The sequence below is a fragment of the Diplotaxodon limnothrissa genome, linkage group LG18 (assembly GCF_057381915.1).
Source record: "Diplotaxodon limnothrissa isolate DT_005_m linkage group LG18, D_limnothrissa_male_GT1.1, whole genome shotgun sequence".
Lineage (NCBI taxonomy): Eukaryota > Metazoa > Chordata > Actinopteri > Cichliformes > Cichlidae > Diplotaxodon > Diplotaxodon limnothrissa.
The window spans coordinates 11,325,091-11,340,422 of NC_140613.1; the positions used below are offsets into that span (position 1 = coordinate 11,325,091).

At 37.7% G+C, this 15,332-nt stretch overlaps 1 protein-coding gene across 1 annotated transcript; it reads left to right on the top strand.

The window, feature by feature from the left end:
- Window positions 1–483: 483 nt before the first annotated feature.
- On the top strand, window positions 484–6,929 carry LOC146613149 (alpha-amylase-like). Its single transcript, XM_085376985.1, has 9 exons — window positions 484–675; window positions 974–1,120; window positions 1,363–1,560; window positions 2,650–2,880; window positions 4,447–4,580; window positions 5,390–5,612; window positions 5,695–5,816; window positions 5,948–6,073; window positions 6,681–6,929. The coding sequence occupies exons 1-9, from the start codon at window positions 508–510 to the stop codon at window positions 6,868–6,870; spliced, it is 1,539 nt and encodes a 512-aa protein (XP_085233111.1). The 5' UTR covers window positions 484–507; the 3' UTR covers window positions 6,871–6,929.
- The last annotated feature ends 8,403 nt before the right edge of the window (window positions 6,930–15,332 follow it).

A 15,332-nucleotide genomic window follows, 5' to 3' on the forward strand; every position in this document is an offset into this window, starting at 1 on the left:
ACCAAAATAAAAACAATAACAACACAAGATAAAGCAAAGAAAAAAGTGTTTCTTTTGAGGCATGATTAAGTTCGTGCTGAGCAATGTCATAATATGACGATGGGGGTAGGTTAACTGGCAGTTCTAAAATGACCATATGTGAATGTGATCATTAATGTTTGTCTGTCTGTGACAGACTTGTGACATGTTCATGACATACTCTGCCCCCCACTCTACAGGCTCCAGCACCTCCTCTGACCCTGACTTAGATAAGTGGAAAAAAATGGGTGGATGGTTGGATATTATGTACCTTATGTTTGCCTTTCTAATCTTGCCTCAAGGATTTTCCCCCTTTTTGCTTGTTTTACAAAAGCAAGAAAGTGTGATAAAAATGCACCTGTTTGGTTTCCACACCCAATGATATATGCCATTCTCTCATTGGTTCAGCAGAGGAAAAAGTGAGTATAAATACTTTGAAAACACTGCGGCAGAGTGTGACTGCTTTTGGTTTTCTCATCGATCAAAAGCATGAAGTTGTTCGTCTTGGTGGCTCTGTTCGGGCTTGGCCTTGCCCAGCACAACCCCCAATTTAAGAATGGAAGGACTGCCATCGTCCACCTGTTTGAATGGCGTTGGGCTGACATTGCTCAAGAGTGTGAACGCTTCTTGGGTCCCAAAGGCTTTGGCGGAGTTCAGGTCTGTATAGCTGAGCATTAAGGGACACATTGGACAATCCTTTCTTTTCCTGTTTCATACACAGACACGTGTGTGTTATGTGTCTGTGTGTGTTTATTTTTGCTATTATTATCAAAACTATTATCAATATTATCAAACTATGCTTTTTACTTTCTCATTAGAATGACGTCTAAACTATCTTTTACTAATGTTTTGACTCACTAGCACTGAGAATTTTTTTTTTTTGCAAGGAAGTCCTGACTGTAGCGCCAAATAACAACAACACTTGTTGTTGTTTTTTCTCCTTTGCGCTCCTCAGATCTCTCCTCCAAATGAACACATTCTGGTGAACAATCCCTTCAGGCCCTGGTGGCAGAGATACCAGCCAATCAGCTACAAACTCTGCTCAAGATCTGGCAGTGAGGCAGAACTGAAAGACATGATCTCCCGCTGCAACAATGTTGGGGTAAACTAAATTACAGTTGACATTTAATGTTAGGTATTTCAGACTTCTTCATTTGACAGACGTCATTTGACAACAAGTTAATACCAGATTCCTTTTATGAGAATTTTAGAACAACATTATAGACACAGTACCTGGTGGGCTAGAATAAATTCATGAAGATCAACAATTTAACGAATTAGCATGATTTGAAATGACCATGCAAAGAAAATGAATAAAACTGACCTAGTTATGTTAACTAACAGGTTAACATCTATGTGGATGCTGTTATCAACCACATGTGTGGATCTGGTGGCGGAGCAGGAACCCACTCTTCATGTGGAAGCTGGTTTGATGCTGGCAAAGAAGACTTCCCCAGTGTCCCGTATTCTAACTTGGACTTCAATGACAATAAATGCAAGACTGGGAGTGGTGAAATTGAGAACTATGGTGATATATATCAGGTAAGAAATGTCACACAGACAAGTCAAACTTTATTTTAAAAGTTTACTCATTTAAACATTGACTTAAGCTCTTCATACTGATTTCTATTATTTTGACCTTTCTGGCTGTTTTACACCAAATTCCTTTTTTGACTGTTGGCAAAGTCTACCTACAGAATCAGGAGAGGAGGAAGTAAATTATATACACTGATACATCTTAAACTCTTGAAATTTTCTTTAATTTCTTTAATTTTTTAGACAATTTTTTAGACGTAATTATGTTGTCTAGCAGTTACCTTTAACAGGCTAAAATGAACAATTTAGCATCTTAATTGTGTCAATAAAAACATGAATATAATAATTTATGATTATTATGATGCCATCACATTGCTTGGCAATCACCTTACAAAAATAATAATAATTATATAAACGAGTAGGACCTGACCATTGTAGGGGATCCAAATTTTTTGTTGTCTATGTAATTATATAAACAGCAAATAATATCCCTGTTGTCTGACTTTTCACATGACAAGACCAAGGAAAACAATAGCATGAAAAAAATGATACATTTTTAAAAATGTATTTGTAAGATAAGCCTTAAAATACACATACGGTTATGATAGCATTTTAATTTTAGTCATTACTGACTTTTTGTTTTTTTTTTTAGAAAAAGGGAGTAAACAACACCAGGAAGACTGAAGCTTTAGTTTATTAAACATGCTGTTTTGAAATAGCAAATCTTATTAAGATCAAATAAATTGCGAAATTTTAAAGCATATATTTTATACTTGATTTTTCTATTACCAAATATTCTAATAATATAGTCTATACTTTCAGATGCTAAACACAACCAGAGCATATTCCTTGTTGTTCATTGAATTTCCTAATTTGAACTAAATTTTCAAAACAGGCAAAGTTGGAAAAAAAAGTCATCTTTAGTTAGAGAAGAGACATTTGTCTCTACCTTCTCATCTTTCTTTTAGAATGACTACATTGATTTCGCTAAACGTTCTAATTGAGAATACTATAGTAGAAACATATCAATTCCAGCACAGTGTACAATGTCTTGCTTCTTAGCTCCACAATCTGAATAAATATGAACTGCTGTAGGTACGTGACTGCCGTCTGGTGGGTCTGCTGGATCTTGCCCTGGAGAAAGACTATGTTAGGGGCAAAGTGGCCGAGTTCATGAACAAGCTGATTAACATGGGTGTGGCTGGATTCAGAGTGGATGCCTGCAAGCACATGTGGCCTGGTGATCTGAGCGTTGTCTATGGTCGTCTGAAAAACCTTAACACCCAGTGGTTCCCCAGTGGCTCCAGACCTTTCATCTATCAGGAGGTAAGTTTAAAAAAAAAACATTTTGGTGAAATAAATAAATACTTAAGCATGTTTTTCAGTTTTCATGAAATCGTAGGATTTGATAAGTCTTAGAGTTTACATGTCCTTTATATGTGACTGAAATGTAGAACAGATCTTGGTTCATATTTTATCTTGCAGGACAGGAAACATTAATGTAATTATTGTTTTGCAGAGACCAGAATAGCACTGTAACATGGTAAATGGCCTGTATTTGTATAGCGCTTTACTTAGTCCTTATGGACCCCAAAGCGCTTTACACTGCATTCAGTCGTCCACCCATTCACACTGGTGATGGCAGCTTTCCAGTTGCCAGCCAAACACATACCAACAACAGCAATAACGCAGGAGTTAGCCCACACTTTAAGCCAGCAAGGCATGATCAGGTGCATCCACCTCCCCTGCAGTGGCACCGCAGACCCCTGTGAGTGGGAGGGGGAATCAGCCTGGACCGCTGCCCCTGCCCCAGCGACAGGGAGGTGTCCATTCAATTGGCCGCCCGCGTATTCAGTGGGAGAGGTGACAAGGTGGGTCTGAGGGCTGCGCTCGTATGTCCAGCGATGGCCCTGGAGATGGTCTGGGGACCACCCATATGGCAAGTGGCGGCAGCTACGAGCCAAGGCTCACTGGCAGCTCGACAGGCGGAATACACGCGGGACCTAACCACGCGCTCGCCTCTAGTGGAGATAGGACAGGTCCAGCCAGTGTGCTGGCCTCTGGTGTGGACCAGCCAGCACAGATGATCACAGGCATAGCAGGACCCTCGCGCACCTCCAGGTGCGTGAGCCGGTGGTTGCTCGGTGGCTCTCTTCCGGGGAGCAGGAACAGGTGCAGGCCACAGCAAGGCACCTGCCGCTCTCTCCCAAGGAATGGTGACGGGTGCGGAGGCAGGCTGTGTCCTGGCTGGCCTCACCCTGGGGGCCTGAACGGGCGCTGGAACAGTCCGGACCTCCGTTCCCATGCCGTCACGGGTCGTGGATAGGGCTGGCGGCGGTGTTGACCAGGGACCAACACCTGGTCCTGCAGTTCTTCCCACCGCCGTCTGCCCCCATTGCGTGGCCACCAGCTCGGCTGCCATTTGGGCAGCTTCTTCCCTTGCTGGCCCAGTCCTGGGTTTTGGCACCACTGTAACATAACCAATGCAGACCCGATGATGTTCACATGCTTTTCAGCATCTCGATATTAACACTCAAGTTGCTGCTGGCTGTTGCAAACACACACAGCTGCAGCTTTCCAGTTGCCAGCTGAACACATACCAACTACAACAATAATGCAGGAGTTAGCCCACACTTTAAACCGGTGAGGGGTAATTGGGGATGCCACTCAGGTGAGTCTGCCTAAACTGCAGCAGCACTGCACAAAATAAGAATCTGTACAAATAGATGCCATCATCTGGCATTGTTCTTTCTTTCTTTTTTCTTTACTAAAATATGTGACGGTTTGAAACATATACAGTTCTTGCAATAACATCATTAGATAATTTAGTACTACTTATTAAACCCTTCTCACTTTTCAGACTATAGTATCAGTTTTTTCTTTTCGCTCTAGGTTATTGATCTGGGAGGTGAGGCTATTTCAGCCAATGAATATGTCAGCCTTGGAAGAGTGACTGAGTTTAAATATGGTGCCAAACTGGGAGAGGTCTTCAGAAAGTGGAACAACCAGAAGCTTTCCTACACTAAGTATGTGTTGCTTCTACTGGTATAGCTAAGGAAAATATTACACAATTTAATAAAAAAGTTTTTTTTCTCTTTTTTGTTTTTTTTAGATATAACAGAGATATGTCATTCTTAACAATGCTCTTTGTAAAGGAAAAAAAAACTCATAGAAACTACTATAAATGTGCAGGGGCCAGCCAATTTGGTTGCATTTTAAGTTAAGTTAAAGTCAAATGCACATCCATCATATGTTGACTTTTTGAGGAGCAGAATTTTACAGGAGGGAAATTTTGCTTTACCATGTGCAGGATACATCCATTTCAAGTATTAATGGACTCTCAGTTAATGTCAGACCATAACCCATCAGCTGGCTGGCTTGCCGATGAACCCAGTGAAGTCATGTAGTGAATCATGGCCATAAATATCAATAAATACTTGTTATATTAATCATTGGCACTCACCCCAACACCACTTTTATTTTATTTTTTGCTTTACCTTGATTACTTTTCCCCATGTCTTTTTCTTTCTGAAGTACACAAGTCCATTGGACAATGATCTATGTAATTCCTAGTTGAATTCTTTTCTTCTTATCAGATTAGAATGCTTGGCATGTCTTTTTCACTTCTTTTGTTGTTTGATCCTCCATGGCTGCTCCTAATCAAATGTAGCAAATTATCAAGATACCACATTGCTTTGCAATAGCACTGCAAAAATTAGGCTTAAGTGTGGTTAGAGCAACCAGTGCAAACTCTATCTTAAGTACTGGTCTGAACACAGACTTAGTAAAGATCAACTATAATAAAATACATTTCTTTTTTCTTTGCTGTATTTAGGAACTGGGGAGAAGGATGGGGTTTCATGGCTAACGGGAATGCTCTCGTCTTCACTGACAACCATGATAACCAAAGAGGCCATGGTGCTGGCGGTGCATCCATCCTTACATTCTGGGACCCCAGGCTCTACAAGATGGCTGTTGCTTACATGCTTGCCCACCCTTACGGTGTAACCAGGGTCATGTCTAGCTATCGGTGGGACCGCAACATTGTAAACGGACAAGTATGTTCACAAGTATAATGCAATATCTAGTGTGTATTAGATGCTTTTTTGTTGAATGCGTTCATTAATGCTTGTATAATAGGATAAGAATGACTGGATTGGACCCCCCAGCAATGGTGATGGGTCAACCAAGCCTGTTACTATCAACTCTGACCAGACCTGTGGGAATGGATGGGTTTGTGAGCATAGATGGCGTCAGATCACGTAAGTCCACAGAAATCAGGAGAAAGCACACTGACCTTATGCAAATTCACATTGTTCTGCTTTGTCAGCTAGACCATCAAAACTATAGATATCATGTATTATGATTGTAATTTGTCCTTTCTCCTATTTAGTAACATGGTCACTTTCCGTAATGTGGTCAATGGACAGCCTCACTCCAACTGGTGGGACAACCAGGGCAACCAGGTTGCCTTTGGGCGTGGTAACCGTGGTTTCATCGTTTTTAACAATGAGAACTGGTAAGGATTATGTTCTCTTTGTTTGTGTGTGTGTAATTTAAAAAAGCTTAGTTCAAAAATGTCTGTAGTTTTTCAAGCCTTTATTTATTTTATTAGAAATGGAACTCTGTTTCATAAAGAGCACTATTAATTATATATAAAAATAAATAAAAACTACTACAACAACTACTACACTACTACTACAATAATAATAATAATAATAATATTAATAATAAGTATTATTATATAATTTTTAGTTATTATATAATTATTATTATAGGATCTATAGAATTATCATATTATCCACAAAAGACATCTGGAAATGAAATGTCTTTAAAGTACACTTTTGCTGTTACTCCACACCAGCACTGTATTATTTTGGTAGCAGATTGGACTGCTGAGTCAGTAAAACTCTCTCAACAGAGAATGAGAAAAATGAACTGCATCCCTTTTTATTTATGTTTTCTTTTCTTTCCTTTTTTTTTTTTTTACCAGATATGTAATGCCTTCCTTTGCCCAGGTGGTATTATATTGCTTTATTTTATTTTTTTGTCTTGAAAGCAGAATAAATACAAGAAGGCAATGAAGTTTAATTATGGCACTCTTACGACTTTATTTTCGCTTTCAGGGACCTGAATGTCACCCTGAACACAGGCTTGCCTGGTGGCACCTACTGTGATGTCATTTCTGGTCAGAAGGAAGGAAGCAGATGCACTGGGAAGCAGGTCAGTGTTGGTAGTGATGGCCGTGCCACCTTCTCGATCAGTGGCAAAGATGAGGACCCCTTCATCGCTATCCATGCAAACTCTAAGCTGTAAATCCCGGAAATATGACTTCAAATGAATCTTTAAAATTCAAATAAAGCTTATTTTAAAAACTGAAAATGTTCTTTGTCATTTTTGACATAATATTTTGTTTATATTTACATAATAGATTGACATGTAAATACACTTCACACGTCATCTGAATACTTGCAACTTAAAGTGTAATGTACTCTACACACAGAATATGTTCTTTTGTAATAAATAGTCATTACCCACTCATAATATTTAGTCACAATGTTTTAAATAAATACATCTCATGATAATGGTGGTCCTAAGATAAAGTAATGATACATTTTTATTTTTCCTTTCCCTTGTGGGTGGGATGAGCTGCAGTACTTCACTCACATTTCATAATTATTGGGGGGGGGGTTATATCCATTGAGTACAATAGCATAGACAATGTTAAACCCTAAAAAAGGGGATACATCAATCAGTCTCAGACACGATCTCTTCTCTTTCAGCAGCTTCATTCCGAATGATGTAGAAATATCATCAGAATCAGCATCAAACAGGAAAGTGATTTGATTTATTTAAAACCTTCCTAGTTTACAGCCACTGGATGGTACGAATGTAGTAGTGAATCAGCTTTTTATGGTAGGAATTTTGATCTTTTCATTCTAGGTTATTGATAGGTGAGCCCATTACAGTTAATGAGTACGTCGGCCTTGGAAGAGTGACTGAGTGTAAATATGTTGCCAAACTGGGAACTGTCTTCAGAAAGTGGAACAACGAGAAGATTTCCTACACTAAGTATGTGTTATTTCTACTAGTGTGCGTAAATCAAGTATTGTATATGATGTGTACAATATGTCATTGTTACGTTCCCCTCAAAACGGTCCAGGCGATTAGGGAAAATAACAAAAAGTGTCTGGGTCAGATAAAAGAGACAGAGAGGCAAAATGGTTAAATTACAGAGTTTTATTAAAGCTTCTATTAATAACTCAAATAAAGAGACGGACAAGCTACCATCATCATTTAAAGAAACAAAACAAAACTCAAGCATTGGTCAGTAAACTGAAAAGTACGTCAAAAAGAGATTAGTAACCAAACAAATTCCTCTCTACCGAGGAGCAAACAATCACAAAATACAGCTCACTACCTGAAACCACCAAACACACACACACACACACACAGCTCACTAGCTGCAACCTCCAACATGGCTCTGTGGCACCAGAGCTCATCCTTCTCTGGCCGTAAATACCTTTAAATGCTGATGGGAGTCAGCTGTTCAAAAGAAAAAGGTAGCAGGAGAGACGATAGGACACGCCCACACATGCAACTTCAGGAGTAGGTCCTGCTAGGGCCGTAACACCCCCTTCCATAAATACAAACCCATGTTTTGTAAAGCACACTGACCTTATCCAAATTAAAATCATAAAGTTCTGCTTTGTCATCTGGATCATACAAACTGTGAACAGCACGTTTTATGACTGTAATTTGTCCTATCTTCTATTTAATAACATGGTCATTTTCCGTAATGTGGTAATCGTGGTTTCATCGTTTTTAACAATGAGGACTGGTAAGGGTTATGTTCTCCTTGTTTGTGTGTGTTTGCTGCCGAATACAATATTGTTTTACAATAAAAATAACTTCACCAATCTAAATAAAGCAGTTGCTTAAATATCTTAGAAGCAGGCACATATCAAAATAGAGCTAATAACTGTATCTCTCTCTCTTTTTATTTTTCTTGCCAAATAAGTATTGCCTTTGTTTGCCAACATGTTATTTTAATGCTTTACGTTTGTAGCAAACAGAATTAAAAATAAGATGGGATTGCAGTTTAATTGTGGCAGTGTTGTGGCTTTAACATGTGGTTGATCTTTATTTTTCATCTCAGGGATCTGGATGTCATCCTGAACACAGGCATGGCTGGTGGCACCTACTGTGACATCATTTCTGGTCAGAAGGAAGGAAGCAGATGCACTGGGAAGCAGGTCACTGAAGGCAGTGATGGCCGTGCCCACTTCTGGATAAGCAGCAAAGATGAGGACCCCCTCATCGCTATTCATGCTGATTCTAAGCTGTAAAGCCATTATTTCTTCAAATAAATCTTTAAAATTCAAATGAAGATTATTTTTATATATATATATATATATATATTTTTTCATAATTTTTGACCTGCTCATATTATTTGATCAAGGAGATTCAGCACTCTATCCATAACTTTACTGTGGCCCGACAAAGTCGAGTCCACGAGTCCAAACTCATCTGAGATTTTTAGTAGCCTATATTGCCTCAGGGATGAAAGTATTGTTAGTACTATTGACAGTGCTATTAGTCTGAACCCTTAAAGTGTGATCACCATTTATTCGCGGTTTACATTTAAATTTTTTCATTTTTTCTTTGCGAGAAACGAAAAAGTTTACATACAACAATATTTTAAATTTATAGTTAGGAAGCTGGAAACACGGCCACTGTGCTAATTATCACACATAAATTCAGACACTGGGTTGTGAGAAAATTACAACCTGCTATTTTCCTGCTAGACACAACTAAATAACTCTATCACATTTTAGCGAAAGTGACACTATTACACACCATGTAACTTCCTGTGCATAATGTGTAAGGTTAATAAGGGAGATCTGTAGTCACTCATCTGTCTACTTCCCAAGCATCACTTCCACTTTCCCATGCTGTCAAGCTGATTGTGACATCATGGGTCTAGTCCAATCATTGGCCTTCTTCAGGCCAATCAGCCTTCACCTGGCATACTTTAAATCTCACTGCACATCTGTCATTCTTCCATGCAGTTGCCTTCCTGCAAACCACCTCTCCCCCACACATCACTCATGCTCCATTCAAGCCTCCATCTTCATGTCAGGGCTGACATGCCTCATCTTTGTCTAATGTGACTATTTTACAGATGGCATGAAAGTGTTTTCTGATAAAACATGAAAACTATTGAAAATAATAATTTATATTGTGGATACAGAGACTTAAGTTCCAAGCTGCACCTTTAAAGTACGGTCACAAAATTCCTCTTTAATATTATATATTTTTTGTGTGTGAGAAATATAAGACACTCTTCTATTTTAATCCATACAGTTAGATTTTATATAAAAAGAAGATGTGAACATAATGCAACCTGCTATTTGAACACAGCTAAATAAGTTTACTAAATTGTCAAGGACAGTGAAGCTATTACTCAGATGTTTACTTTTCCACGTTTTAAACTCAAAGTAAATAGTGCACAGTGTGATTTGTTTCCCACAAATATCTGCCACAACACACACACACACACACACAAATACAACCTATACCTATCTGGGCTTTTTACTTTCTTGATCCAGAAAGAGATTCCAGATTGGTAATCAAAATTTAATTTGTGTATATGGCATATTGAAGCGACTGAAAAAGAAGCTTTTAAAAATTCATTTCCTTTGTCACACACATAAATGTGTATGTTATGTGTTTGTGTCTGTTAATTGTTTCTCTAATAGTTAATCCATCAGTATGCTGGCTATTGTTAATGCTAAAATATATTTATTGTTTATACATAAAATACATTTTAATGGATAAAGGTTATGCTTGCTAAATTTCTGACTTCTCAGAGAAGCCCAGTGTGATGACTCAAGGATGGGTAGAAAAAGGTGAGTCAAGTGATTTTATAGTAATTTTTAATTTGTTGTTCGCAGATTTAAATAATATTTGCATCGTCAGTAGGGATGGGTATCGAAAACCGGTTCTTGTTGAGAACCGGTTCCCACTGTTTCAATTCCTTTATCGATTCCAGTCGCCCCGAATGACGTCACCACGTTGCGGAGCGTCATTTACCTGGCAGGAAACACGGCGCCTAAGCGGCTCAAACGCTCAAAAGTTTGATTATACTTTATGAGAACCGATGACAACAGGGCAACTTGCAAAGTAGATATTTCATTTAAGGGAGGAAACACTACGAATATGCAAAAGCATTTGCTCACAAAACACGCGATGACACGCGTTTTTAATTCCGCTCCGGACTCGTGACTCTCAACCCAGCAGCAGCGCTAACGTTTGCACGTCCTCTCCCGTTAATGCGGCAGGTAAATAATCAACTAACAGTGCATATTATGTTAGCGCAATCTGCCTTATTACAAGACCTGCCATTACTGTACATGTAGGTGACCATGATGAGAGAGACAGACAGAGTCTGGCTCAGATGCTGGCAGTTCTCGCTGCAGTCTACCGGTAGCGTCTCCTTTCAGGCCAGGATAGACTAATGTCACCGAGCAGTGTCTAAGTTTGTGGTAAAAGGCTTGCACCCATTTGCCACAGCAGATGCCCCCGATTTTTGGTAAGTGAATGTGTTTAATTGTGGGCAGGGACATTACTGGATATTCTTGTGTAATTGCCACAGAACAATTTATGTTATACTTTGTTATTGCTACAGAAGAATGTTGCAGCTTTAAGGCAGGGATGACTCCTGGAGTTGCTTTCTCACTGCATATGCTTTATTTCACAATCAGATCGATTCGATAACAAAAACATACAGCAGCTCCTCTCCTACTCCTAGCCCTTCGCTGCGGTGGAAAAAAGAACGACTTCAATCCCCTTCAAGGAACATACGTACAAAATAGTTTTCCTGATACACCAATGGGGCGTTCAATGCCATCTTGTAAATATGAGTACTCTGGCAGAGTAACAGTTCAAATGAAAAATACAACAGAACAAACAAGCAAACAAAAAAAGAAGTGTGGGGTACCTTTGAACCAATGAACAAAGTATAACAATTTATACTTTTTAACATAACCCGACCCCGTCAATATGTGATATGTCTCACAAGAATATTTATTTTATTATTTTACATTTACAATTTTTTTTCCTGGGGACCCTGTGACACCCCATTGAAGAGCCGTAGGCTGGATCTCTCAAGATCTCACTGTTGGGTTTGTAAGGCCATGTTACTCCTAAATTTCTATCTTGTTCAAAGAGAAGATATAAAACAAAGCTCTGAGCTAATCGACCTTAGTGTTCTCCTTTTTAAAAAAAAAAAAAAAGAATCGATAAGAGAATCGATAAAGAATCGAATCGTTAAACAGAATCGAAAATGGAATCGGAATCGTTAAAATCTTATCAATACCCATCCCTAATCGTCAGTGTCTAAGTATATATAAATAAGAAAATAAAATGCAACCTACCATTGGAGATGCTGGCAGTGTTGCCTCTGGCATGACATTTACAGGACTTACTTAATATGTAAATCTAATCACACTGCTCATTCAGTATTCTAAGAAATTATGTTTAACTATAAGTATACTAACTCTTTTCACTTTTACTAATGTTTTGACTCACTAATACTGACTTCTATTTAAAAAAAATGCTGACTGTCACAAGAGAAAAAGTATTTAAAAGTCTTTAAAAACATTCTTTGTCTTTAAGTTAAAACTTATACCTTAAGGACAATGTTAAGTCACATAGCCAAGGTTACCATTTCCAAACTTTTAAAACGAAAAGCCCAAAGCACTTTTTATAGTAAATTCTGTAAACTAACTTGATTTCCCCCTAATAGTAGAATCAGTATTTATTTTTCCCTGTGTGCTCCTCAGATCTCTCCTCCAAATGAACACATTCTGGTGAACAATCCCTCCAGGCCCTGGTGGCAGAGATACCAGCCAATCAGCTACAAGCTCTGCTCAGGCTCTGGCAGTGAGACAGAACTGAAAGACGTGATCACCTGATGTAAAAACATTGGGGTAAACTAAATTACAGCTGCCATTTAATGATTTTAACAATTTTTTAAAATGATTTTCATGAGCATAGATGCTGTCCTCAGAAATCAAGAGAAAACATGCTGATTTTATCCAAATTAAAATCAGAGTTCTTCATGTGTCAGCTGAATTATTAAAGCTACAGATATCATGTGTTATGTTTGCAATTTGTCCTATCCCCCTGTCTAACATTTTATGTAATGTAGTTAATGGACAGCCTCATTCCAACTGATGGAACAACCAGAGCAACCTTTGGATGAGGAAAAGGTGGTTTTATAATTTTTAACATTGATGACTGATAAGGATTTTCTTCTCTAAGGACTTTGTGTCTGACTGCTTCCGAATATTTTACTGCTTTACAATAAAAATAATTTCACCCATCTAAATAAAGCAATTGCTTAAATGTCTTAGAAGAAGACTGTTTGAGAATATATCAAAATATAGTTGATATGCAGATAATCTACCAAAAAGACAAACAATTTCCAAATCAAACTTATTCTACAATTATGAAAAAGTGTAAAAAGAAAAACATCTATATTTTTAAGCATTTAGTTTTTCATTACTCAGAAAGTGAAAACTGTTTCACAAAGAGCACTATTAACTGTATTTTATTATTATTGCTACTATATAATGCAAAAAAGACATCTGCAAATGCCACAAACTGCAGTTTTGCTGTTACTCCCAAAGAAACCACACTCTATTGGTAACTCCTTCAGATAAGACTGTTGAGTTTGTAAAACACTTTGTTACTGTGGAAAACTTACTGTATATCTAGGCAATTCTACCAATCTGCATTTTCCATTCACCTTTCCACACACCTTTCTGCGCTTTTTATTTGCTTGATCCCGAAAGAGATTCCAGATTGAAAACCAAAATTAAATTTGTGGATATGACATCTGGTTATTGACCTGAGTGAAGAAAAATCGAAGTTTTAAAAATACAATTTCTTTGTCACCATATTTTAGCAAATGCAAGATAAATCTCACAAAATCACTTGAGCTAGAATAAGTGGTTAAAAAAAATCTTTAATGGGCTATAATGCTGTGGCTATATTTGAAGTGCACGTTAGTCACATTTGGAAATCAACACACACACACACACACACGCACACACACACACACACACGCACGCACGCACACACACACACACACACACACACACACACACACTGCTTTTTATTTGCTTGATCTCAAACGTGACTCCACATTAATTTTCCTGCTAAATACTAATAATATCAAACTGTCAAGGACAGTCATAGTATTTTATTACCAAAAAACCCTTTCTGTGCTTTTTTTTTTGCTTCATCCCAAGATTCCAGATTTGTAAGTAAAATTCGATTTCCGTATGCAGCATGGTTACTGAACTGGGTGAACAAATACTAAAAAAAAATAATCAAAAACTATTTTTGCACTAAGTTTTACAATAGCGTATATATGCATAAATGTTTGAAGTATCTACTTAAAAATGGTACTGCTACCTTACCTCATCTACATTTAATCTGACTGTTTTACAGATGGCATCAAAGTATTTTTTGATAAAACATCACAACTACTGAGTAATATTCATCTTTAAATATTATATTTTTCTTAATTTTTTGAGAAAAGCAAAGTACTCTTCTAATTTTCAACATTATGCACTCCACACTGTATATAAATGCCACTTGTTTTGCACATATTCAACTCTGTATATTTTATATATTTTATTATTATTATTATTATTTTATTTTATTTTTTTACTATTTAATTTGTAAAAATGTGTATGCACACACACACACACACACACACACACACACACACACACACACACACGTAGGAAAATATTTAGTATACACATCCAGAAATGCATACACTATTATATATTGTACATATATTTATTAGTTTCAGGTTGGCCATTCTTGTATTTTGCTCGTTTGTGTTGTTGTGTTTGCACATCTCTGTTGCTTGTGGGGCTCGCACACAAGAATTTCACTCGCATGTGCTGTGCCAGTGTGCCTGCACATGTGATGTGACAATAAAAAGTGATTTGATTTGATTTGATTTGATTTGATTTTCATAGTAAAATTCATACATTTTCATTCCTTTTAAAAGGGGATGTGAGCAAAACACAGTCTGCTATTTTTCCTGCTGAACACAGCTAAACATATCTATCGAATTTTCAAGGACAGTGGCGCTATTATCCCTGTTTACTTTTCCACTTTTAAACCCCAGAGTAAATAGTGCTCAGAGTGATTCACTTTCCCACAAATGACTGCTATCACAAGACACACACATACACACACACACATACATGAACAAGAAAACCAAAATAAAAACAATAACAACACAAGATAAAGCAAAGAAAAAAGTGTTTCTTTTGAGGCATGATTAAGTTCGTGCTGAGCAATGTCATAATATGACGATGGGGGTAGGTTAACTGGCAGTTCTAAAATGACCATATGTGAATGTGATCATTAATGTTTGTCTGTCTGTGACAGACTTGTGACATGTTCATGACATACTCTGCCCCCCACTCTACAGGCTCCAGCACCTCCTCTGACCCTGACTTAGATAAGTGGAAAAAAATGGGTGGATGGTTGGATATTATGTACCTTATGTTTGCCTTTCTAATCTTGCCTCAAGGATTTTCCCCCTTTTTGCTTGTTTTACAAAAGCAAGAAAGTGTGATAAAAATGCACCTGTTTGGTTTCCACACCCAATGATATATGCCATTCTCTCATTGGTTCAGCAGAGGAAAAAGTGAGTATAAATACTTTGAAAACACTGCGGCAGA

Bases quoted from the DNA above. Each gene is read 5' to 3' on its own strand.
- LOC146613149 (XM_085376985.1), top strand. From the start codon at position 508: ATGAAGTTGTTCGTCTTGGTGGCTCTGTTCGGGCTTGGCCTTGCCCAG. The intron at 1,561-2,649 runs GTAAGAAATGTC...GAACTGCTGTAG, and splicing joins ACTATGGTGATATATATCAG to GTACGTGACTGCCGTCTGGT. The intron at 2,881-4,446 runs GTAAGTTTAAAA...TTTTCGCTCTAG, and splicing joins GACCTTTCATCTATCAGGAG to GTTATTGATCTGGGAGGTGA.